This window comes from Podarcis muralis, chromosome 4 (genome assembly GCF_964188315.1).
Source record: "Podarcis muralis chromosome 4, rPodMur119.hap1.1, whole genome shotgun sequence".
Taxonomy (NCBI): domain Eukaryota; kingdom Metazoa; phylum Chordata; class Lepidosauria; order Squamata; family Lacertidae; genus Podarcis; species Podarcis muralis.
The window spans coordinates 14,565,986-14,592,432 of record NC_135658.1 but is presented as its reverse complement, the minus strand read 5'-3'; the positions used below and the strand labels follow the sequence as shown (position 1 = coordinate 14,592,432).

General features: G+C 43.7%; 2 protein-coding genes across 2 annotated transcripts; both read right to left on the bottom strand.

The window, feature by feature from the left end:
* Nucleotides 1–1,504: 1,504 nt before the first annotated feature.
* On the bottom strand, nucleotides 1,505–7,907 carry HIKESHI (heat shock protein nuclear import factor hikeshi). Its single transcript, XM_028726011.2, has 5 exons — nucleotides 7,746–7,907; nucleotides 5,886–6,123; nucleotides 4,747–4,898; nucleotides 2,224–2,342; nucleotides 1,505–1,739 (listed from the first exon to the last, which is right to left on the bottom strand). The coding sequence occupies exons 1-5, from the start codon at nucleotides 7,878–7,880 to the stop codon at nucleotides 1,685–1,687; spliced, it is 699 nt and encodes a 232-aa protein (XP_028581844.1). The 5' UTR covers nucleotides 7,881–7,907; the 3' UTR covers nucleotides 1,505–1,684.
* Nucleotides 7,908–10,608: 2,701 nt separating this feature from the next.
* On the bottom strand, nucleotides 10,609–25,270 carry EED (embryonic ectoderm development). Its single transcript, XM_028726010.2, has 12 exons — nucleotides 25,067–25,270; nucleotides 22,363–22,515; nucleotides 19,312–19,404; nucleotides 18,000–18,065; nucleotides 17,487–17,612; nucleotides 17,295–17,376; nucleotides 16,328–16,419; nucleotides 15,958–16,091; nucleotides 14,593–14,698; nucleotides 13,956–14,114; nucleotides 12,004–12,077; nucleotides 10,609–10,937 (listed from the first exon to the last, which is right to left on the bottom strand). The coding sequence occupies exons 1-12, from the start codon at nucleotides 25,253–25,255 to the stop codon at nucleotides 10,811–10,813; spliced, it is 1,401 nt and encodes a 466-aa protein (XP_028581843.2). The 5' UTR covers nucleotides 25,256–25,270; the 3' UTR covers nucleotides 10,609–10,810.
* Between the last annotated feature and the right edge of the window lie 1,177 nt (nucleotides 25,271–26,447).

Genomic DNA, 26,447 nt, shown 5'->3' with positions numbered 1-26,447 from the left:
GGAATGAAGCTCGTGGATCAGTGTTTGGCAACCCACTGGGTGACAGGTTCAGCAGGATCTGCAATGGCAACACCTTGCAACAGCTGTTTTGGCAACCTTTCTTAAACAGGAAATTGTACCACTGACAGATCCTCTTCTCGCCAGACAACCTTGGAAAAAAGAACCAAGATAGGTCACCAGTAGCTATGTGACCTGTTTCTCAGACAACTATGTCTGGATGGACTCTGGGCATAGGGAAGTTATTAGTTGTGAACCCCAACAGGCAAATACATACAGACCAAGATATTACATAGAAAGAAATGAAGGGCAGAGTTCAGACACAATACACCAGGAGCTAATCATATCTACTGGATAGCTCAGTTGGCTAGAGCATGGTGCTGATAACAATGCCAAGGTTGCAGATTCGATTTCTGTATTGGACCGCTGTATATTTGGGTTGGATTAGATTATCCTCAGGGATGCTTCCAACCCCATGCTTGTATGAATTTGTGAACTGTTCTATCTGTACTAAGACAGAATTACACTGGAAACCATTAACAGTGTATTTTCAAAGTGGCGCAGGCTTCAGACCAACTTTTATTTGCAATTTGATACTGTCAGGGGCTCAGGAGCAGAGGGACAGGAAAGGGAGGAATTAGAGACCGAGGGGGAGGAATCCGAGGGGGAAGTGAGCGATGAGAGCCGCCCGAGGTCTCTAAGTCTCTCCAGCGAATCGGAGGATTCACAGAAAGGGGCTCCCGTGGTCAGAGCTAGGGGGTTGCCAGAGGGAACACCTCAGGAAGGAGGGGCCAGAGGGGACTCAGAGAGCAGCAGCTGGAAATCGGGACCAGCTTCCCCACCGGAGAGCAGTAGGGGGGAGGAGTCCCAGGCATCGGCATCAGGCAGCTTTCCGTCAGCGGAAGGACATGAGTCAGGGTTAGCCACGCCTGCATCAGAGAGCGAGGAAACGGTCAAAAGGAAGGTCGGAGGCAGCGCGCGCGCGCCAAGTTCAAATGTACAAGAGGGTGGCGCAATGAGCAGCCCGGAGAGGGAGCCAGGTCCTAAAGCCCGCCGAAGGGAGGGGGAAGAGTCCGAGGGGTCCGCCTCCGAAGCGTCCAGGAAGGAAGGGACCCCGGGGGGTGGTAGGACCCAGAGGCGGAAGGAGAGACGGAAAAGGTGGAGTAAGGCTAGAGTCTTAAGCTGGTGTACAGGGGGCGGAGACTCAGACGGAGCTTCGGAGGTCTAGTGTCTAGACGTAGAGACGCACGCTAGGGTTTGAAAATGGATAATGTACTTTAATAAAGACTTTTGTATATTACCGCTGGCTAGCGTTGGTCCTCTGTGAGCTGGGACCTGGAGGCAGTCTCTGACAGATACGCACAACAGTGCCGGAACCTAAAGAACCACCAAACAAGGACATATTTGCTCGTTAACATGATGGAAAGAGTTTCCATACAATTCATAATGAGGAGCTCCTGTTGTGGTTCCACATTTTTAACTCTAAAAAAAGAAAAACGGCAATGACTGTTTTTTAGAGCTTTAATTTGTAACAAATGCCCCATAAATATTACAAAAGCTGCCCTCCCCCAATTCTGCTCAGACTTTTAATCGACCAATCCAGATTTATTTCGTAGGCTCCATCTTTTGCATCTTTTAAGTTGTGACCAGTTGCTATAGCGCGCATTAGCGAGAACTTGGCTCCAGATTATGTTTTCCAAAACAAAGGATTCTGAGTTAATCTTCTTTGGAAATTCTCGTACCTACAAGAAGAAAAAAGATAAGCACAAATAAAGTCACATAAAAGCTACCTTCTAGCTACTTTGCTGAGCATTATGCAATCCTTCTCCTTTGCAAGCAAAGGGAAGATCATCAGGATTTTCAGAGAGGCTTCTCCTCTTCAACACCACTATTGAACAGTTATGCTGGGTGCAATGCAATTCCTTCAGGAATCCTAATATGTATTTTTCAAAAATAATTTTTAAAATATTGTGTCTGCTTTTTGTTAAATTCCTGGTCTTGATTGTCTGGAAGCATATCAGACTTGCTGTAGGTAACCAGGCTGAAGGGCTATTCACAAGGCCGATCTAAATACATGAAATAGTTATACACAGTATAAATTCAACTACTGCTATACTAAAAAGGTGACTCTTACAGTTAGGAATAATGTTACTACCACACCAGTAATTCAGTCCTACCAAGACTTGTGTTGGTGAAGGCACAGTCCTCCCCCAGCAATCTCCTTACCATTTCAAAACTACATTTGCGGGAATAAAAGCTTCCGATGGGTTGGGTGTCATTTGGGCCTGGGTGACAGCGAAGGACGAAGCGAAGTTATAAAAATTGTCTAGCATCTTTTGAGTGAACTGAAATACACAACAACAAAAGCACTTTAAAAAAAAAGGATATACATAATCATTTCAGTCAATCCTAGCTAGGTGTTCTATTTTGGCATTTAAACAATTGTTTACCAATACGATCCAAATGAAAACATATTACTATATTATAAGAAGTGCATCTCGTTACTGTACCAGAGTGATCTGCTCATTTGACTCATGCTGCCTCAGCAAAGGCTTCAGGACAATAGGAGACAGACCTGCTTCTGGACATGTCAGCAGGGAAACAAATGCAACCAGTTGCAAAAGCCAGGGAGGGGAGACAGCGCTTTGTGTTAATAACTTGTTCCTCCCTAAGAGAAGTTTTATGGAATATTTTATCACTGCAAGTTGTTTTTAGGTTTTCAAGCCACTTTGAGAAACAGGAATTGGGATGTTTCCTACAATATTTAATATTTTGTCACCTGCTGGAAGCGTTTGTTTCGCCAAGCATTATAATGGAATTAATTTGATTGAGTGTTGGCCATTGCTTCTGTGTTTTTTTATGTTCATTTAATTGTATACACAGTCACAATATTTTTCATGAGTTGGCAGTTTATTAACGCTTGTATAAACAAAGAAATTGAAAGAGGAGTATTAGCTGGGAAGACAGATAACAGATGAATAGGTAACTCTCTGTTCCAAGTGTTTCTAGGGAGTTGTAAGTCAGTACACAGAGTTGCCAACCACAGTACTATAATGTTTTTGCAAACTGCCACCAGTTCACAAAGTCATAAGAGAAAGGGTAAGTTTATGTGTTCATTTTAATCATCGTATTAGAAATTATAGATTTTCTTCAGGGGTGGGAATCTCTGTACGGTCTAATTAGACCATCTGAGGATGGCCTAGGGATGTGGGTGGTGCTGTGGTCTAAACCACAGAGCCTAGGGCTTGCCGATCAGAAGGTCGGCGGTTCGAATCCCCGCAACGGAATGAGCTCCCATTGCTCAGTCCCTGCTCCTGCCAACATAGCAGTTCGAAGACACATCAAAGTGCAACTAGATAAATAGGTACCGCTCCAGCGGGGAGGTAAACGCCGTTTCCGTGCACTGCTCTGGTTCGCCAGAAGCGGCTTAGCCATGCTGGCCACATGACCCGGAAGCTGTACGCCAGCTCCCTCGGCCAGTAAAGCGAGATGAGCATCGCAACCCCAGAGTCGTCCGGAACTGGACCTAACGGTGAGGGGTCCCTTTACCTTTAATCTAAGGGTTTTTATTGTAAGGGACAAGCTAAGCCGGAAATGTTTCTACTCTACTTGGTATCTTTTCCTAAAATTACTCTGATTACACATTGCAGGCTCATGCCCCACTTAATATAACACTCTGCTGAATTATTAACATGCCTTTAAAAAGCAATTGATTATATAATCCTTTACTCAGAAGTAAATCTCACTGTGTTTAATGGGCTTAATCCCGAATCTTTTTTTATATAATAATATATCGGTGACCTAGAAAATTATCTTAGATGGAAAGCTGTTTTGAGGGCAGGATCCCAGTCTTGAGCAATTCCTTGCAGTAGCTCTTCATGCCCCATATCTCAGGAGAGAGGTACCTTCTGACATTCCCAAAATGGTTTTCAGGGACAGCTGCAAGGGAAAGGAAACTTTCCTTTTAAGGACTTTCCCTTCCCTTATTATAGGATCTAGGCCAATAACCGCAGAAGAATTAGACATATGGCCTTCTAAAAAATGTGCTTCTAAATTCTTTTAGAGAACCCTTTGCACACGGAGTCGACTGCCAAGGAACCTCCTGTATACCACAGAGCATTATGGGAAATTTTATGGGTGTAGAGTCAGTTAATGTTGGGATCACATGGAAGAGCGAACCTGCTTGTTTTCTCCTGCTCTGGAGGGTAGGACTCAAACCAATGTCTTCCAAATTACAAGAAGGGAGACTCCGACTAAACATCAGGAAAACCTTTCTGACAGGAAGAGCTGTTCAGCAGTGGAACAGACTCCCATGAGAGGTGGTGGACTCTCCTTCCTTGCAGGTTTTTAAGCAGAGGCTGGATGGCCATCTGCTATGAATGCTTTAGCCAAGATTCCTTGCATTGCAGGGGGTTGGACTAGATGACCCTTGGGTCCCTTCCAACTCTTAAGATTCTATGATTCACTATTATTGCGAAAATGGAGGCTCTGCTCCAACATTCTGTTAAAGCTACACATCTGCAAGCAAAGATCTGTACTGAGGATCAAGCTGTATTTCAGGGAACATTATTGCTCTTTTCACTGAGGAACTCAGGAAACAGTTTAAAAGCTGCTGCTCTGACGAGTAAGGCAATTTTTGTTAATGCCTCACTTGTCTTCATGGCATTATGTCCCATGCTCTAAGACCCATTAATGAAGAGGCTATTCCGGCAGTAACTGCTGAAATCAAAATCGCTTGCTATTCATTACCTCTGTGAATGAATTGACTGATGACACAGCGGCACTTGCTACAGGAGTTTGCTGAGCCAAGAGTTCCAGCAGCTCCACAGAAATCCCAATCTGGGCTACAGATGGCGTTTGGGGGATATTCATAGCTCCAAACGGATGATGGCTACCTTTCCCTAAAAGAGACAACATCACAAGTGGTGTAATGGATCAGTCCTGACCTCAGTAGAAGCACAGTTCTGAACACGGCCCAGATTTACACAAGACTTCTTAAACACAGCATCTACCTCCGTCAACAAACAGAGAACACATCCCGACAACAGAAAAGCAGTGGCGTTTTAATGCTTCGAAATCATAGTCTCTACGGTACTGACATCAACGGCTAACTTAAGTCAATTCATTTCAGTTGGTCTACTCGGAGCAAGCTGTATCCAGCTAAGACATGCTCAGAGTACAAGAAGTGAAATGAATTAAGTTAGCCACTGATGTCAACACTGTAGTTCTACTTTTGAGTATCTTAGCTGCATAAAAAGGTTGCTTCAAGAAAGGACCCCTCTCTGGGAACAGAGGGCACACACCAGTTACCCCAAAGAAGACAACTAGGAGGACAGCTTGAAGCACAGTGAGTGATTCTGGGTTCTCTCTTCCTGCATCTTTCAGACCCAGAATACATGATTTTAGCGCCAGCTCTGGCAGAGTCACACAGAATAACTTTTGAGTAGGGTGAGGCAGCTTGGGCTAAGGAACTCCCCATACCCTACAGGCAAACGCTTACCTAGAAATAAAAACCAGTCATGAGCAAAGACTGAAAGGTCAACAATACTGACTCTACTCACTTCCACAGAATCTGAGATGCAAACAAAGGGATTTTTATCTCTCTCTCTCTTCCCCTCTTGTCAGTTCTCCCCTTGAGGGCCAATGGCTCCCATGTATGAGCCAAGGCACAAACAAGGAACATAGAGTCCATTTTGCTAATCACAACATCTGGGCAGAGAAGAAGGGGGTTCAAGGGCCCTTTGCCTGTGCCTCAGAGAAAAGAGGTGGGACTAACAGCTATGCTGTGGACCACAAGTGAAGGTTGAATTGTTGCTTCTGGCTACCAGTCACCTATCTCTACAGCAAACCCCTTCCCAGGCTTTAATGGTTACACTCAATGTTCTTACCAGATTTCAGACTGGAAATTTTGAAGATGGCACTTGGTTTTTCATTTGTGACAAAGCCCAGGAGCTGCCACACTGCTATCCCATTTTCGTCGGGGTAGCAGAAGTAGACAGAACCACCCATTCCCTCTGGGAAGGGAACGGTCCCCAGCATGAAGACCACCACGTGGTTGATGCTGTCATAGTCGGGCAAGTCAAACACAAACTTGTCTTCTGCCACCTGCTGTGCAACTGTTTGCACCTACAAAAGAAGAGCAGGGAATGAAGTAGGGATTTGAGCCTGTAGCGGAATTCAAACTCCCTCCAGGTAAAAAGAATGCATTGAAATGGAGACTGTGCAGGAAAAAAACGAAGCAGTATGCCAAACAACCCTTCTCCTATCTGTTCTTGCAGGTTAGGACCTCCTGCACATACCATCATAGCAGGAGGTCCATGATGCACAAGTTAGGAATTTCACCTTTCCGGTTATGCCACCTACCCTTTGGAATTCCCTGTTAAACATTAGGCAAGGCGCTGTCCCTGTTGGCTGTTTTGTCACCTATTGAAGAGCTTTCTTATTCAGCAAGCTTTTAAAGCACAGATCTTTTCCAACCTGCATCTGTACTGGAATTGTTTTTAAGATGTTTCGATTGTTTTATTGCTTGTATTTTTTCTGCCTATGTTCCATTGAGAGTTGCCATTGCTTTTTATTTATTTATTAAAAATACAATTTTAAATGGGGGAAAATATGCTGCCCGGTTAATTGGAAGCACATTTTTCATTGACCAAAATATTTTTACTCAGTTAATGCAATCCATTAAACACGGCAGGCCTAGTTTTGTACAACTAGTTTTAATATGTTTTAGTCAATTTGCAGTTTTAACCTGCAAATTTTAAATCACACTTACTTTTTTTTTAAAAAGTGCTTTCTTTGTTTTATCTCATTTGTTGACCACTGTTGAGGTTTCCCCCCTACAATGAAGCAGTATATAGTTTATACCACTATATATTCTGCTTGAATGTAGAGGGGGGAAACTCAAGAGGTATACAAACACACAAATACTCCATAAAATTTATATGTGTTGTGGGAAAGGGGATTATTGCTTTGCTGTTGTTCTTACTTTTACTATGCATTTTGTGGTTTTTATATTGTATTTGTTTGTGTGTGAACCGCCCTAAGATCTGTGGATGAAGGGCAGTGTACAAATTTAATTTTAAAAAGTAATTTACCGCGTGATTGTATTTTTTTAATTTTTATTTATACTTTTCAAGTTTATACATTTCACTGTTTTTACAATCCTTTTGACATTTCAAAAATTGACTTCCCTCCCCCTCTTTCTGCGGTTCCTTAAATTTATTTTTAATATCTTCTGCATATTCCAAAGTAACTTAATTTGCACATTTATTCATCTCCTTTAAATATATACTCTTATAAAACTGCAGGTTTTTACGATAATCCTGCCAATGTTTTTATCTGTTTACAATTTATCTGTAAATATTCCATAAACCATTTCCATTCTTTTATAAAAAGTTTGTGATCTTAATTTCTTATTCTTCCGGTAAGTTTTGCCATTTCTGCCTATTCCATGAGCTTTTGTCTCCATTCTTCCTTCGCTGGGACTTCCTTCTTCTCAAATATCATAACATATATGGTAAAGAAACCTTAAAGCAGTACATATAAATACATATATCGTCATATTTCCTCATTCACTTCCATGAGAAACGCCTGGCGCATCCCCCCTGGGCCTTAGGAGTTACCAAGGGAACCAGCCGCCCGCATCCCTCACCATAGAAACCCCAAGTGCCCTCCCGTTCCCATGGCAACCCACTTTCCCCCCTCGTTTCCATAGAGACCCTGCGCTGCCGGCCGCGGGCGCCACTCACCAGCCTCCCCGCGACCAAGCAGCCAAACATGGCGGAGGCGGCTCCGCTCGGCAAGGCCGCTTCCTCGACAGCCACGACCGGCCCAGGCGACCACCCCGGTGGCCCCTCCGTGCCACCCCGCCCGCCGAAGCTCATCCGGGGCAAACGGAAGGAAATGATTCGCATAGGGATAGGCGGGCATTCTTGCGTGTGTGTGTGGGATTTCAGGCATCCCGGCGGAGGACTACGTATCCCAGCGCGCCGCGCGCGACGTCGCGTACGTTCGGAGAAGCGGAGGACGCTGGGAAATGTAGTCTTGCAAGGAATGCGGCAGCTCAGGAAAAGGACGGGCCTTGGTTCTTAACAGGAACTTCCTGCCTAAAATCGAATTATCTTCCCGCTTCAACAACTTCCCGGTGCCAAAACTTTTAATGTATTTTTAATCTTTGGCTAGAAGCCGCCCAGAGTGGCTGGGGAAACCCAGCCAGATTGGGCGGGGGGGGAGGGGTTAAATAACTGTTTTACTATTATTATTATTATTATTATTATTATTATTATTATTATTGACATGGGCTTTTCAGGACAGAGGTGCCACTGGCTAGTTTTTCCCCATTCCTAATGGAAAAGCTCCGCAGCCTATTTCTGCTGCTGTATGCATGCAGGTTTTAAGGTTCAGCAGAATAATTTTTCAAGCACAGCACAAAGTACCAACAGCATCTGTTTGGAGGAAGACTGAAATACATACAAAATTAATCCCTAAAACTATACAGAATTTTCCCAGGCTGCTTCGGCATTCAATACTTCTGCAGGGCTAAGAACAGAATGTCAATGTCCTCAACCTTTAATCGAAAATAAATAAAATAATCCCTTCCAATAGACCTTAGAGACAAACTAAGTTAGTGATTGGTATGAGCTTTCGTGTGCACGCACACTTCAGATACTCAGACTTTAATGTTGCTGAAGCAGCTCACAGAGTTGGTGTGAGCCCTGCCATGGACACAGACAATGAGCTTCTTGATGGAATATAAATGTAATAAATAAAATACATTTTTAAAAAACCACTGTAGGCTGCATCACTGCAAAATTTGGGCAGGGGAAGAAGGAGGGCTCAAGTGACGAGTATTTTTACACACGCACAAATATCCCCGCAGATAGAAAACTAGATGGCAAGGAGGAAAGGTTCTACTGGAGGAAGCGATTCAATGCTTCTCCACACAGACCATGCAGATCCTGACCTGCACCTGAGAAAAAGTAAGAGTACAGGCAAGAATACCTCCTCAAGTAAGAAACAGACCTTTGTAGAAATACAAATGTTTGTTTTGGAAGTTCTAGGTATACCATTCTGTGACAGCTTATTTTTTTGTTGTGAGCAAGTGATCTGAAGATTTGGGGGAGGTGGGAGAGAGTAAGTTAACACATATTTAATTTTGTTTTTATTTCATTTTACCAAATTTAATACTTTTACATCTTGTCCCAACAGCTTCCATATATTACACATATTTCACACACACTTTATTCACATGTTGTTTTTATAAGGTTAAACAAACTTTTAAAGTCTCTGAAATTCATTTGCTCCCCTTCTGTCAAAGATGAGGCAGCTGTAGAATAAAGGCCTTTTTAGTGGTAGCACCAGGGTAGTGGAGGCTCATCTTGCCTCTTCATCGCGAGTTTTCAAGCACTAAATGAAACATTTTATTTCGGCAGGTGTTTGGGATCTACTGAACTTTGTTTTTAGTTTGTCTGCCTGTGCCTTGTGTTGCTTTTGTTAACAATATTTAGTATTAAAAACATTTATTTTCTTAAAGCCACGATGTGGAGCCAAGTGGGTTCAGAAGCAATGGAAATATCCTAAATAAGTACCAGGGTATTCTACACCAAGACAGTGGCTCCTTTTACCAACAGCAGTTAACTACGTTCTCTTATTTCACTTACTCTGCAATTCTCATTCTAAGTACAGTATGCCCGTATCCAGTGCTTTTTTTCCTGTACTCTCATTTTCCTACTCATATTGAAATACTGCCCCTCAATGAGGCCAAACTTAGATTCACAAAATGTTTAGGAGTATGTGTCGTCGTCCCCCCCCCCCCCGAAGAAAAGCATTTGCACCATAGGCATTGCACCTAAAGCCAAAATCACATATAGACAAAACACACTGAATGCAATGACAGGTAGAATTTGTATTTTCCCCTGGGTGCCCATCCCTTTTTATTTTTTGCCAAGCGCTTAAAGCTGAATATGCACAAATTAAATGTTTGCAAATTGCAGGCTTACTGTAATCAGATGGGTATGAGACAGAGAATTAATGTAAAGTAGTATAGTCTCTGGGAATTATGGGAGTAAAACTTTTGCTGGACCAAAACATTAAGGATTGTGGGGTTTTTTTTTTTGTGTGTGTGTGTGTGTGTGTGTGTGTGTGTATTTTTTATTTTTTAAAAAAGTCCATACCCAGGAAATTCAAATTCTGAGCAAGAAAGCTAAATTCCCCAACATGTTTAATTATGCTCATTTAATTTTGTTTGCATAATTTACTTGCTTTTGTTCATGAAGGAGAAGGGCAGAGAGCCATATGGATAGATGTATCTGTCCCAGCCATTGAGAAATTATATCGGTCACCCTTCTTGGCTTCTGAGAGTTCCAAGTGGGCAATGCTGCACCACTTTCATGTTTTCACGGTCGTAAGGACTAGACATTTTCAAAATCAAGGACAACTTTCTCAGGAAGAATTCTGCACTCAATGTGCTTCTTGCATCCTGCAGAATTGTAGGGCACACCCATACTCATACAAGCTTATTTAACATATGGCTTAACACAAACAGCAAGTATATATACAGTACAAAGAAACTTTACATACTACAAACACTGAATTGAAATGGGACAATAAACCAAACGTACAAAAATATTTTTATTAAAAAGCAGCAGCTTCTGAACAAGGCAATGTTATCAAAAACCAAATGTAAACATTGCTAAGTTCAACTGATGGGGCGGGGGGCTACTCTGAAAGCAGTTACAGTACTACCAAATCAGCTAATTATCCTTGACACAAAAAGCAATACATAATTTTGTAATTCTCAAGTTGTAAAAGTAACTTATCGGAGCCTGTCCCAGCGCCAGATACTGGCATCGTCACATACAGCTATAAGGATACTACTGTCTCTGCTAAAGCTGGTTTGTCGAATGGCAGCAGCACACTTTGGGTGAGTAAGAGTTGTACACCTATCAAAAGAGATAAAGCGTTATATTTCTCTTCATTCAACACCATGTGAACAAAAGGATATAAGACAACAGGCAGTTCTTAACTTCAGCCCTCCTCCCTTTAAACAACATCCTGATCACGTTATCCCATTTCTCCCACCCCAAAATATGCTAATTTATGGAAGCTTTCTGGGCTGTATCACTTTAAACTGATCCATGGACAAGAAGCATGTAAGGCTTCTTAATATTCTTGTTTCTACATTCAGGGAGTTTTTTTAATGAAAGCACATCTCATCTTGTGATGCCTCACGTGCCCTATTAAGTGGTATGACCCTGAAACAGGATTTTCTCTCCCAGACACCAGGTAAAAGGTAAAGGTACCCCTGCCCGTACGGGCCAGTCTTGCCAGACTCTAGGGTTGTGCGCTCATCTCACTCTATAGGCCGGGAGCCAGCGCTGTCCGCAGACACTTCCGGGTCACGTGGCCAGCATGACATCGCTGCTCTGGCGAGCCAGAGCCGCACACGGAAACGCCGTTTACCTTCCCACTAGAAAGCGGTCCCTATTTATCTACTTGCACCCGAAGGTGCTTTCGAACTGCTAGGTTGGCAGGCGCTGGGACCGAACGACGAGAGCGCACCCCGCCGCGGAGATTCGAACCGCCGACCATGCGATCAGCAAGTCCTAGGCACTGAGGTTTTACCCACAGCGCCACCCGCGTCCCTCTCCCAGACACCAACCCCACCATAAATAACTCAAACACTGAAAAAGCTTAATCACAGATCTATGGCAAGGGAAGTTACCATTTCCCCCCCATCTGTCAGAAATTAGTAAATGTTCTCTTTGTTCATACAAAATCATACACAAAGTTGTTCCAGATTCCCCACCCTGGCCCAGGTCTCTTACACTGTTACCTTCCCAGAACAAAGGGAGCAAGCTGTAATCCAAACTTTGAGAAGACAAACATGCTTATGGCCTGTACTTCTTTATTACAACTTCCTAAGTTATGGTAAAGGGGTTGACTTGTCTGTTTCAGTGTTGATAAGCAAGAATTGTGGTGCAAAGCTGGGGATTCAGAAACACTCACTTGGCCTTATGAGGATCTTCTATTTCTAAGTCCCAGACATAGAGCTTGCCAACTTGATTGCCCAATGCCAGCATCTAAAAAAGAACAGAAGATTTATGTAGCCAAATGCTGTGGTGAAAATGACTGTTTCAATATTGCACTCTACATGCGAACATAATTTTCTTTCGTTTTCAAGAATAAAAGTTCAAGAATAAAAGTTTCCCTAGACAACTCAAGGATAATGCACCATCAGTACGTTGGGGATTTCTAATCCCTTTGCCCACCTGGTGCACTCCAGCTGTGCTGGTCAAGACAGTTGAAAGCTGTTGTCCAAAACATATGGTGGACAGTGGATTGACTAAGGGTGCCCTCAACAACTAATTAATAGATACTACATCACATTTTGAAGGGACGCGGGTGGCGCTGTGGGTAAAACCTCAGCGCCTAGGACTTGCCGATCGTATGGTCGGCGGTTCGAATCCCCGCGGCGGGGTGAGCTCCCGTCGTTCGGTCCCAGCTCCTGCCCACCTAGCAGTTCGAAAGCACCCCTAAGTGCAAGTAGATAAATAGGTACCGCTTTATAGCGGGAAGGTAAACGGCGTTTCCGTGTGCTGCGCTGGTGCTGGCTCGCCAGAGCAGCTTTGTCACGCTGGCCACGTGACCCGGAAGTGACTCCGGACAGCGCTGGCCCCCGGCCTCTTAAGCGAGATGGGCGCGCAACCCCAGAGTCGGTCACGACTGGCCCATATGGGCAGGGGTACCTTTACCTTTACATCACATTTTGACAATTACAGAAGCCAAAATCAAAATAGGGTATCCTTCCTTACTACACTTCTGGAGGAAATAGGCTTTGTTCCGAAAGAATGATAGACTATGGTTTAGTACAGCTTTCCCCAGCCTTGCATCCTTAGATGCTGTCAGACAGCATCATCCCCAGTCATCATCTATGTTCTTTGGAGATTAGCAAGGCTATAGTCCGAAGATACCTGGAGGGCTACTGTAGGGGAAGGCTGGTTTAGAGTTGCATAAACAAGTCTCATGCTCATGAGCTCTCTGCTCCCCTAGGATGGCTGCAAAAAGGTCAGTAACTTTTCCTTGATCTGAACGTTCCCCTCACCTCTGCTGTATTTCTATACAGTGGTACCTCGGGTTACATACGCTTCAGATTACATACGCTTCAGGTTACAGACTCCGCTAACCCAGAAATAGTACCTCGGGTTAAGAACTTTGCTTCAGGATGAGAACAGAAATCATGCAGCGGCAGTAGGAGGCCCCATTAGCTAAAGTGGTGCTTCAGGTTAAGAACAATTTCAGGTTAAGAACAGACCTCCAGAACGAATTAAGTTCTTAACCTGAGATACCACTGTATTATGTAAACCACCTTGTGAGGGCTTTGCCCTAAAAATATCTGAATGCATACAATATCCTCCTCCAGGATACCTTTAACTCCCTTATTGTCCAACAAACCTAGCTGTAAGATAATCTCCTGTTATTTTTAATTATTTTTAGCAATATGGCATTAATTTTTTACTTTTGCATCCCTTAATATTCACACTGTGCATGTGCAACATGGGCCATGCATGAAGAAGAGCAAGAGTAGCCCATCCCATTTTGCCACCCACACTTGCTGACCCACTGAAGCCTCGCTCACCAGGGTCACACAGCTGTGGCTTCCAGGTTATCACAAGAGCTCTCACGGGATCTCACCAGAACCCAGGAAGTGCTCCTTGGTTTCCACTGCCTGAGGTGACTCTCAGTGTGCCTCACAGATGGACCGGCCAATAGAAGAATATACTACCCATTATGGTTTACACACAACAGCCATATTTTATGATATATGGCATATCCGCCTACATATATTACAAAATATGGGAGCCTCAAGCACGCATGAGAAGCAACAGTGCCAGCTGAACTTCACCTGTGCACTGGACTAATCTTAAATAGCCTTGCTTAATCTCTGCCTTGGCCCTTACCTTTTGCCAGAAATCCATTGAAAACCTCATATACCATATATCGCACTGACTGTAATCAAATCGTCCTAAAATGGTCACATTAGACTCGCTGGCCTTTATTTTATCTATGTCATCTTCCATTTTGCCTGGTTTCCAGCACACAATGGCATTTTCACACGACTGTGGACAGAAGGAAAAGAAGGCTTCAGTATAACCCACAAAACATTTCCACATTCAGATCCTGCAAACGAAAATGTGGAGGAGATAGACTGCTTTAGGCCATCAACAGTATTTTTATTGTGGGGAGAGGAGGCATGCTATTAGGATTTTTAAAAAATAGTAGGAAGATGATACCATTTCAGTAAATTGTGAAAATTTCCTATTCTCATCAATTAAATAACTTTAAATCTTCAGAGATCAAAACATAAATGTGACATCATTAAAACAAAAAAAATTCCTTCCAGTAGCACCTTAAAGACCAACTGAGTTAGTTCTTGGTATGAGCTTTCGTGTGCATGCACACGAAAGCTCATACCAAGAACTAACTTAGTTGGTCTTTAAGGTGCTACTGGAAGGAATTTTTTTTGTTTTGACTATGGCAGACCAACACGGCTACCCATCTGTAACTGTGACATCATTGAAACTGAAGCCATCCTACCTTGGAAAGTATCAGATCTCCTAGCCATCGCACACAATCTACATAATTTCTATGTATGTCTCTGGTGGAGAAGTCAGGAAAGTGAATTTTTTGAGAAACAAACGGCCTGCAAAGGAGAGAGTTGATGCATCTGATCAGTGCGGTTGGGCAGAGGAAAGACACAGCTGCAGGAGCTTGGAATGCAATGACAATAGAGGTGGAATAATTTATATTTCCATCCCGCCAAAATAAAAAAATATGGGTCACCGGCAAAATTCAGATGTAAGAAGCCATGTTCTTACATGTCCTCTCTTCAACTTTCACTTAACCCCCCACCACTCAACTTCAGCAAAGCCTATATTCATTTATTAAATCACCATTTCCCATGCTATCAGAACTGAAAAACTATGGTTTAATGGTTTCCACCAAATCTTTCAAGGATACTTATGCTAATATAGCTTAGTAAAGCCTTCAAACTTACAATGAATGTTAACAAATAATAAAATACAGTATTTTAAACACTGCAGAGCTTGTCCTGCAAAAAGGGGGAACGTGGAAAACGGACATTTAAGCTGCAATCCTATATCCACTTAACTGGAAGTAAAGTCCCACAGATCACTATGGGACTTGATTATGGATAGTCACATACAGTGGTACCTTGGTTCTCGAACTTTGACTCCCGAAACCGTTCAAAAACCAAGGTGCTGCTTCCGATTGGCTGCAGGAGCTTCCTGTATTCAAGCGGAAGCCGCATCAGACGTTTGGCTTCCGAAAAACGTTCACAAACCAGAAGACTTATTTCCGGGTTTGCTGCAATCAGGAGCCCATTTGTTTGACAACTAAGCCATTCAGCAACCAAGGTACCACTGTATAGGTTTGCACCAGTGGCCTAATTCACATATCACAGTTCATTACCATGAACACATCAATCTCACCTATTTTCAAAGCCACAACCGCTGGGGCTTATCGCTATGTCCAAATCAGGGATCAAGATTTCAGTCAACCAAACCACAATCTGTAGCTAAGGTTTGTCCTTGGCTTACTGATCACGTTTTGTTTGGAGAGAAACAAACTGTAACTCCTAGTTCAGACAAAATGCTACGCCAGAGATCATGGCTTGCATACTGGTAGGGCAAAACTACGAAACAAATAAGTAATAAATAAAACTAGCATGTTCACTGTAAATCATTACCTATGATTTACCACTGACATGACAACTGGACCATACCTGTCATGGGAGGGGAAAAACTTCAAGCAATTTACAGCCTCATTTCTAGATCTAACCACTTGCAAGTTTCAAAAGGTATTGATATAGGATTTCAGTGATGAGCTGAAGAATATACTGGGGTGAGGAAAACAATACACTAGGATTGGGGCTGCCCTTACCTGTTGGTTTTATTGGGATTGTATTCATAGGACTCTTTGATTGCATTGATCATTCTCTTTGAATTGATTCGCCAGAGTTTCAGGGAGTGATCCATGCCACAAGACATAATTTTTTCACCAAGGAGGTCATAATCCTATACACAGAATGTAGCAACTTCAATTTTGCATACAAGATTAAAATAAAATCAACAATGAAGCCTCCAGATTATACAAATCAGGTTATTAGCTATCCTATTAAGCAAATTTCCATTTCCTGACCTATAATTAAAATGCAAACCACAATTTAAAATCTGTTTAGCAAAGAAGGGAAATAAACTTTGGGGAGGACAGCACTGATCAATTTCAAGCTGCACAACAGTTTTTCACTTACTGCACTTAAAACTTCATCCCTGTGCCCTTCTACTCCTCCAAATATTGCAACCAAAGTGTCTGTTTGAATGTTCCACAGTCTCAATGCATGATCTAGTAAAAAGGGGAGGGGAAACATCATCTCACAATAAATGCAATAGTATGTTCTGATCAACTAGGTTGTTCAACCCCAAAACTGCATACAAAACTTATTGACTTGGTTCACATGTATTGCTAAGGCAAACCATGGCTTGGGGGTCATGGCCTCCCCACCCCCCTTCTCCATCATTTTGCTGCTGTGCTGAGTTAGCCGTGGTTTGGCTTAATGCCGTCTGAACCTGGACTTGCTGATTTCTTCAGACAAACCATTAACTATGGTTTGAAGAGCTAAACCATGAGCCCATATTTGGACAACATGCAAAGCCAAACCATGGCTCAGTGCAGTACACAGCAAAACAACCAGGGAGGAACAAGTCAGCGGCAACCTCCTCTCAAGGTTTGTTCCCATAATGTAGCTGAGCCATAGCTTAGTGCCATGTCCAAACAGCGGAAACCTAGGAAGGGAGCAATAGCCATTGTGCAATTCCCTACACACAAAGGTGTATTTAGCTGAAGGCACACATCTTTACCTTTGACACCTGTGATACGTTTTTTTTTAAGGATACACCCTATGCTCTAGACTTTTTAAACTGATTTTGATATTGTATTTTTAAACTGTTCTAAACCACCCTTCGATATAATGGATATATAATCTAAATTAATTGGGGAGCAAAATATGAAGATGCTGTTATATGTACTGAAAGCTAATTTGTGAAAATGTGTTGGGTAGTTTACATTTCAAAATGCATTCTCCTTCCCACACCAATTTGAGGTTCCTATTTGGGATGTTGTGTGCATTTTTGGTGTCGCCCTTTCCCCCTTTTAGCTCTTACAGAACTAACCCACTACCAGATCGTTCCTAAATATTCAAAAGGAACCTACTTCCATACCTTTGCTCACAGACAAGAGAAGATTTGGATCCCTGGGATGAAATTTCAGTTCGTTGATTGCGTTGCCATGACCCACATAATGCTACAACAGAATTCAGAGGTCAGGTTATTCCCTCCACATCTCTGTATTTTTTGCATCAAAATGTTAGAATCGATTTTGAGCATTAATATTTACATCTTGGACCAACTCACCTTTATGCACTGCATCGTAATGGGATTAATTATCCTAATAATGCCCCTTGATCCAGCCACAGCCAGAAGGGGGTGGCTTGTATTGCTATCATAGGTCCATGCACAAGTATAAAAGTTTTCATCTGCCTGAAGTGTGCAGTTAAGGGCTAGACATGCACCTGTGGAATGTCCCACTGCCCACCAGATATTTAACCAAAAATATTTAAACATAAACGAAGTAGTCTACAGTTCACAAAGCAGAAAGCCAAGTGCTGCTTCCTACTGGGCTTATGTGAAAGTGCAGAGAATGGTTTGAAACAACCCATCAGTGGGAAAACAGAGAAACCACTGGCCTGGAAGGGACCATTCTGCAATGAACTCCAAAATTTGACATGGAAGGACATCATTTACTTTCACCATATTAACTGAAGTTAGTCTTGCAAAGTGTTTCTTTAACTGTGTTCTCATTAAGCAGGGAAAGCTATGAAACCATTCTCAAACCAGCCCTAGAAACACAGACATAGTAAAGGATACATCGGCATCCACATAGGACTGTAGCAACCGTATTTCGCCTTGTGAATGACATTCATATAAAGTAACCTGGAGGTGGATAAAGCACAAGAAATTAGAGAATTCCCGATTCCCACAGCTGAACAACTCCACACAGTGTAATGAATTAGTCATATAATATTCAAGTTTCCATCCACTTCTACTGAGAGCGATGGAGGCTGGGCCATTAGGGCAAATGGAGCACTGCTGCCCCACCAGCCTCATTCTGCCTGCAGCCAGCCCTCACCTGCCTGCCTTTCCTCCCTACTTGCAGCCTGTCAAAGGGGCGGCCCTACTTGTGAGCTTCCCCCTCCTCAGTTTCAGTATTGCTCTGAGTTTCAGAACTCAGCAGAAGAGGCAGATGGAAACAAAAGTAGAATTAGTTGGCTTGGCTTCGCATTGGCTGCACCTGTCACTGACTTGGGTTCTACCTACTGTTGGGCTTCCCTACCTTCCACTCTACCAGTCCCAAAGGGCACTACCACTGATTGAGGGGGACATGTCATCACACAGACTTCATCTGTGTGCATTCTTAATATATCACCAGGGCAGCAATTTCCTTAAGTTGTGCTCAGGCCTGTTCAAACCACAAGACCTTCTCTTATGTCTACAGTGAATGGGCCTCAGGTTCCTATGCTACCTCCGATATATGAAGTCTAGTTACAGAATTAAAAAATAATAATCTTTGCTGGAAGTTATTTAGCTAAAATGAGCAGTTATTACCAATCGTGAAAACAACTACCTTTGAGAGGAGTGCTTGATTATAGCAGCAGGTGCAGGAAGTGATTAACTGCAGTAGCGATTAACTGTTTCAAGGCTTATGTAGTTTTTTTCACCTACTGCTTATTGACATCGCACTACTTGAGCAGATTGCAAATATCTCTTTTGAGGTGTTTACATATGCTGCCAGGCAGGCGGGGGGGGGGGTCATTTTTAAAAGCAGGATTTTGACATTATACTTCAGCTCCACACCCATGGACAGACACGTGATTTTTCCTTTCAAACCCAACTTTTATACTCAACTGAGTATGAGCATTCTCAACACACCTCCAACTGGAAGTGTTCCTAGCAAACCCATGTATATGCTTATCTAGGACTGTGGCCATCTGAAACTACCTTTGCACTATTACTATCGTACCACATCACAAAACTGTTTAATTTGGCTCTTGGGATCAGAAATAATGCCTAGAGTTTGGAAAAAACCAGCAAGACATATTTCAACGTTATGAAAAGGAAGCAAGATCTTGGAAAGCGGTAAATAAGTGAAATGTAAAATAAGTTTCAACATGTCACTCACTCTGTTACTGCCAACGGTAGCAAACACCAGGGGATCGCCTTCCTTGCTGTGCCAGTTAAACTGTACCCCAAACAATGGCAGACTATGGTCTTCCTGAAAACGAAAAAGGTATAAGAATTTGCTTCGAAACAAAACTTGTGAGAGAAGACAAATGCATTTCATATATTTAGGACATTTATTTTCAGGGCAGAAGTACACATTATGTGCACTATGGGGATACAACATTCCAATTATGACCTCTCTCCCTGTCATCAGTACCATTTTGGAACACTTACCCAGGTTGCAATGTTATCACTCCCATCAGCCCCAGCAAGGGTGGCCAATAATCAGGGATCCTGGGCGATGTAGTCTAAACACATCTACAATGTCCTACATGGTCACAGGGTCCCCAACCCTGATGTAGAATGAGGGAGCGGAAACATACTGCACGACATCATAGGGAAGTATTTCCAAATGGTAAAGGTAAAGTAAAGGGACCCCGGACCATTAGGTCCAGTCGTGACCAACTCTGGGGTTGCGGCGCTCATCTCGCTTTATTGGCCGAGGGAGCCGGCGTACAGCTTCCAGATCATGTGGACAGCCTGACTAAGCCACTTCTGGCAAACCAGAGCAGCGCACGGAAATGCTGTTTACCTTCTCGCCGGAGCGGTACCTATTTATCTACTTGCACTTTGATGTGTTTTCGAACTGCTAGGTTGGCAGGAGCAGGGACCGAGCAACGGGAGCCCACCCCGTAGCGGGGATTCGAACCGCCGACCTTCTGATCGGCAAGTCCTAGGCTTTGTGGTTTAACCTACAGCGCCACCCACGTACAAGGAAGCTATTTTGGTGGCAACGCTATGTCATCAACACTACTAGGCTAAGGTGACTTGTCTGCATTAGCAGAATTTTTTTGAACAAACCTTAGAGATTTAGAGGAAGGAGTGTTGCCCATGGGACAACTCTACTATTAGTAAGCCATTCATGAAAGCAATGGCTGCCAGAATCGAATTGTGTCCAGCCTACTCCAAGAAACCTAGGTATACATGCTAATTAACCCACTGTAGGACTTGCTGGTGAAGGGTGTATAATAAATGTCAAAATAAATAAATAAATAAATAAATAAACAAACAAACAAATAAATAAATAAATAAATAAATAAATAAATAAATAAATGGCACAATTTTCCTTCCAAGTTTTGAGTTTTCCAACTGAAGTTATGAGCATGGACTAGGATGGAAATGGAAAAATAGGGCTCAACAACTGGTAGGAAAAGAAACTAAACAAGAGCATTGCCTTTCCAGTCTCACTAGAAGTCTTATTCCAATTTATGATTCAGAACACTAGGAACTGGGAGCAGGCAGGAGTACAGTATTAAAGAATAAAACTACCAACACTGACATTTCAAGGATTCCAAATATGTCAGATTTTAAATAACTCAGCAACATACACAACATACAAATTATCCAGCCTTAGTCAAAACAAGTATGCTACCCTTCTCATAATGTTTTACTGGGAGTTGTAGGGAACAGCTTAGTGCAACCTTCCGCAACCTAGCCCCCTCCAAATATTTGGACTACAGCTCCCATCATCCCTGATCACTGGCCATGCTGATTGGCACAGATGGTAGTTGGGAGTCAAAAACATCTGGGGAGCACCAGGTTGGGGAAGGCTGCCCTGACGGAAGAACACATCTTACATGTGTAAGGGCTCAAGCATAAATTCCCACACCACAAATTAAAAGGATCAGAGCAGATAGTAGGATATGCTATAACAAATATAGCAATCTACAAACAACATCACAGACTTTTGATAGTCTTTTGAAAATAAAACTTTTGATAATTTTTTTCCTGCTAAATGCCTTCTCCCAAAGACAGACATGTGCTGTAACTGTTTTGTTGTTATATTTCAAAGGTCTCCAGGCCTACACTTTTATTTCAAAAAAAGTCGGCCTTCACACCTTCAGCGGCTGATCTTAGCCACCCGTAAAGAGAGACTACACCCTTCAGTTTCCTGTTATTTGTTAAAACATATCTTGCTTTCCTGTAGTACAAACTTCAACTAAAGGCAACAAGGTGAAACATGTACAAAAGCACACAAAGAACATTTAGAATAGGAGTTTTGGACTGATCTGAGAGAAAACACTGCTTTAAGCTTTAAAGGACTGCAATGCTGAAAAACAGCATCAACATGATAAGTGATTACTATCTGCAGGATGTGTCCATGAGCTAACTTACCTGCTGCTACAGAAAGAGAAATTATATTACAAATAATATATAGGCAACTTTCAGCTTAGGTGGGAGTTAAGTTCCAGACATAGTGCATCAAGCCAAAATCACATATAGTCAAAACACACTGGGTTCAATGGTGAGTAGGATTGCCAAAGTCTTTTCCTCTGGACGCCCACCCACTTTTTAATTTTTATAATTTTTTGCCAAGTGTTTAAAGCTGAATGCACACAAGTTAAATGTGTGTGTGTTGCGAGTTACCCATACTTAAAATTTCTCTAAAGCTGCTTCTGATTTTCCCTTCATACGAGCAGGACCTGCTACCTGGTTAAGTGTGCTTAGGTGGCAGGGCCACTAGCTTACATGGATAATGTATCTATCCACAGCTATTTGTCATGTAAAGTACAAGAAGCCTGTTCTGAGGCAGCATTCTCCTGAACACAAGATCTTCCTTGTGGGCTGCCCAGAACCACCACCCGACTGCTGTTTGAAAAAGAATACCAGTTCAAATATGCCTTGTTCTGAGCCAGTAAATAAGTTATTTGGATCACTGAAGTACAAAACACTGTTACAGTGGTACCTCAGGTTAAGAACTTAATTCGTTCTAGAGGTCCGTTCTTAACCTGAAACAGTTCTTAACCTGAGGTACCACTTTAGCTAATGGGGCCTCCTGCTGCTGCCGCACCACCACCACACAATTTGTTCTCATCCTGAAGCAAAGAATGAGAAAGGTACTATTTCTGGGTTAGTGGAGTCTGTAACCTGAAGGTCTGTAACCCAAGGTACCACTGTATAAAGGCAGCAAGCAATTTTCATTCTAATGAGATGTCTGCTGACAAAATACCTTGAGGCTGTTTACACATTTGAAGGAGTATTTGCATTTCTTTGACTTCCATTTTCCTTTCCCCCAGCTTTTTCTTCCTGGAGCATTGGGGGTGTTCGTAGGGGTGTCAGGGCGTTCAGTGTTAGTACCACTCTCTATGCTAACAGCATCATCCTGAAAGCATAAAGAAGGTTGGTTTTCAAAACAGATCAAGACCCACATTCACAGCAAAAAAGCTAACTTACTAAGTGAAGGAAGATCCTCCACCTACTTCAGAACAATGAGGCAACCTTATTCAGGAATAGAGGATACTGAGCAACTAAAAGTATTCAACGACAATAGACAAAATGATTCACACGTTTAGAGAATGAGTGGGCAGATCTATTTGTCATTTGCCACAGATTCCCAAGGATTTCTGATTCCCAGCTGTTTTAAACAATAGCAGCAACAATTATTTCCCCCAACTGCTCCTAAATTATTCCACTAAAATAAAAAAAGCTTGCAGTAAGCAGAAATAGTTTTTTGTCTTGAAGGACTGCGAGCTCCATTCAGTTCAGGGTCTCAAAGCAAACTCCTGTGCTTAAACTTCTTTAAATCCAAGTGTATGGCTTTTGTGCCAAGCTCTGGTTGGTGAATCCTGGGATACCAGTGAAAACCTAAGTAGATGTCAAGTAAGGAGTATCTAACCTGAGTTCTTTCCAATTTGCTGGTTTCCTAAAAGCAGAGAATCATCAGCTTTCTTTCTTTTTAAAACAGAGATGACATAGGTAGAAACTTAAGGTGCCATTGAAAATTATTTCGCCTACCCATCTCTTCCATTCAGAAACAAATTTCCTTCCACAGAGAAAGCTAGCAAGTCAGTGAGAAGAGTTATAGACTAGCTTTATCCCTGACATGCTAGCTTTCTATGTGCAGATAGCTGGAGTGGATACAGAGAAGATGGGTAACACAGAAGCATAAATATATAATCAGGGAAAAGTATTTTAGCCCAACTCTCTCCCTAACTCATTTTAATGTTCTACAGTGGTACCTCGGGTTAAGTACTTAATTCATTCCGGAGGTCTGTTCTTAACCTGAAACTGTTCTTAACCTGAAGCACCACTTTAGCTAATGGGGCCTACTGCTGCCGCTGCACGATTTCTGTTCTTATCCTGAAGCAAACTTCTTAACCTGAAGCACCATTTCTGGGTTAGCAGAGTCTGTAACCTGAAGCGTATGTAACCCGAGGTACCACTGTATTTATAAAAGCAAGTGTAGGAAGATGGCAAATATAGAAGCCTAGGTTCCAGAAGGAAACTGTTCTACATTAGAATTATTCTTGGCACCCTAGCTATCTAGATGCAACGGGGTCCTCCTTTGATTTCTTCTCATGAACAAGCACTCCACCACTGCAGCCTAAAAGCCTAAAGCAATAGCATCCCACACACAGGCTAACCATGAACATCGGTTCTCGAACAGCAGCAGTGTATAATCAAGAGAAAACCCGCCAGATGCTGTGGCCTCCCAAAGCCCCAATCAGCCCCAGCCAGCATGGGCTAGTGGTCAGGGATGACCTCTGACCTTTAAACCTGCTTTCTCCCACCTGGCTCCAGAAGCTGGTGGGCTACAGCTCCCATCCTTCCCTACCACTGCTCCCAGGGCCAGCAGGAGATCACCATCAATTTCATTTACGAATTGCTTCCCGTGAGGCACCCCAAAGAGGATTAAGGTCTAGGAAGAGGCTGCAAACCCACCTTCAGGGCAGCAGGTTGGAGGGGGGAGGCTGCCTTGCAGTGGGGGGAATGGGACCCTCCAGCCCTTGAACCACAACTCCCAACAGCCCCAGAAACCCCCTCGGGAGATTGTGGACTCTCCTTCCTTAAAGGTAAGCAGAGGCTGAGTGGCCATCTATCATGGATGCTTTAAGTTGACGATTCCTGCATTGCCGGGGGTTGGACTAGATGACCCTTGGGGTCCCTTCCACCTCTACAACCATAGCTGTCAACTTTTCCCTTTTCTTGCAAGGAATCTTATTCGGAATAAGGGAATTTCCTTTTAAAAAAGGGAAACGTTGACAGCTATGTCTGCAACTCAATGATGGGAGTTGCAGTTCAGCAATACAGTGGTACCTCGGGTTAAGTACTTAATTCGTTCCGGAGGTCTGTTCTTAACCTGAAACTGTTCTTAACCTGAAGCACCACTTTAGCTAATGGGGCCTCCTGCTGCCGCCACACCGCTGGAGCCCGATTTCTGTTCTCATCCTGAAGCAAAGTTCTTAACCTGAAGCACTATTTCTGGGTTAGCGGAGTGTGTAACCTGAAGCGTATGTAACCCGAGGTACCACTGTACCTGGAGGCTCCCCCACACTTGCCCTAAGGGAGCCTCAGTGTGGTGAAAAGTAAAGAGTGCCTGGCTAGGACCTGGGTTCAAATCCCTACTCAGCCACGAAGCTTGCTGGGTGACCTTGGAGCCAGTCACCCGCTCTTAGCCTAACCTACGTTGTGAAAAAAAATGGGGAGGTGAGAAACCATGTGCACCACCCTGAACTCCTTGGAAGATAAAGGCGGCATACAAATAAGTAAATTAATAATGGAAATTATAAACAGGACAGCCAGGACCTCAGGCTCCCCCTCTCAGGAGGGGGAGGGAAGAAGACCACCAGCCCCCCTCCCCGCGTTGCTAAGAGACGCGCTAGGCCCCAAGCCTGAGAGAGGGGTGTATTCCTCTCTCAGGCCCCCCCGCTCACGTTCTCGTCGCCGGACAGGTCCCCCGGGTTGCTGTTCTCGTCGGTGCTCAGCTTCTGCTTCTTCGCCGGCATCTCCGCTCCCGCCGCCGCCGCCTCCTCCACCCCCGCGGACGATGCTGCTGGCCCCGCCGCCGCCTCCTCCGAAGCCGCTTCTCCTCTGCCTCCGCCTCCTCTCCGCCGCTCAGACATTTTCCCCGCCCCTCATCCCCGCGGCCGTAAAGCGCGGCGGAGGCGGTGTCGCGAACGGCCAGGTGGGGGCGGAGAGAGGAGACGGAGGCGCACGCGAGGAAGGGGGCGGGGCGAGGGAGGCGCGAGAGAGCGTTTATTGGAGCTTAACCGCTCCGCCGCAAAGCGCGACCGGCTTTTCACCCGCCCCTTGGCGTCGTAAAAAGTTTAACGGAGAGCGCGGGCGCGATGCGCGCGGCAGAAAGAGAAGGGCGTGCAGTGACGTAGGGGAGGGAGAGGCGAGGCTAGCCGTTGGCCGTTAGAGGGCGCGCGCGCTTCTGGGAACCGGGTGTGATTTTACAGTATTTTATTTTTTGCGCGTGCTTGGCGGGTCACGTCCGCACGACGTTCTTTTAAAGCGGCCTTGCACCCAGGGCCGGATTTAGGTTTGATGAGGCCCTGACCTACTGAAGGTAATGGGGTCATTTATATGTCCAGCTGTCCTTTGGCAACAACAAATTGTCACTGTTTTTTGTGTTGATTACAGTATATGCTATATGGTAATTTGTGGACCTAATAGGTATGTAAAGCCATTTGCACATAACAAAATATGTATTTTATCAAAGTAGTTGTTGGACTGAAATACATTTAAGAAGTAGTATATTAATAGTGAAATACAATTAAGAAGTAATCAGTAGTGAAATAATTATTAAGCTCTAAGCTAAAGTGATTTTTTTATTCATAACCAACTTAATAATGCAAACACATTGGCATTTGGCAATAACAAAAGTTCCTTTAGAAACACAATTTACAAAGACTCGTAATGGGGGGGGGGGCAAGAGAGTGGGGCCCTAAGCTATAACTTGTTTAGCTTATACGTAAATCCAGCGCAAGGGATGTGGGTGGCGCTGTGGGTTAAACCACAGAGCCTAGGGCTTGCAGATCAGAAGGTTGGCGGTTCGAATCCCCACGACGGGGTGAGCTCCTGTTGCTCGGTCCCAGCTTCTGCCAACCTAGCAGTTCGAAAGCACGTCAAAGTGCAAGTAGATAAATAGGTACCACTCCAGCGGGAAGGTAAACGGCATTTCCGTGCTCTGCTCTGGTCCACCAGAAGCGACTTAATCATGCTGGCGACTTGACCCGGAAGCTGTCTGCGGACAAACGCTGACTCCCTCGGCCAGTAAAGCGAGATGAGCGCCGCAACCCCAGAGTCGGC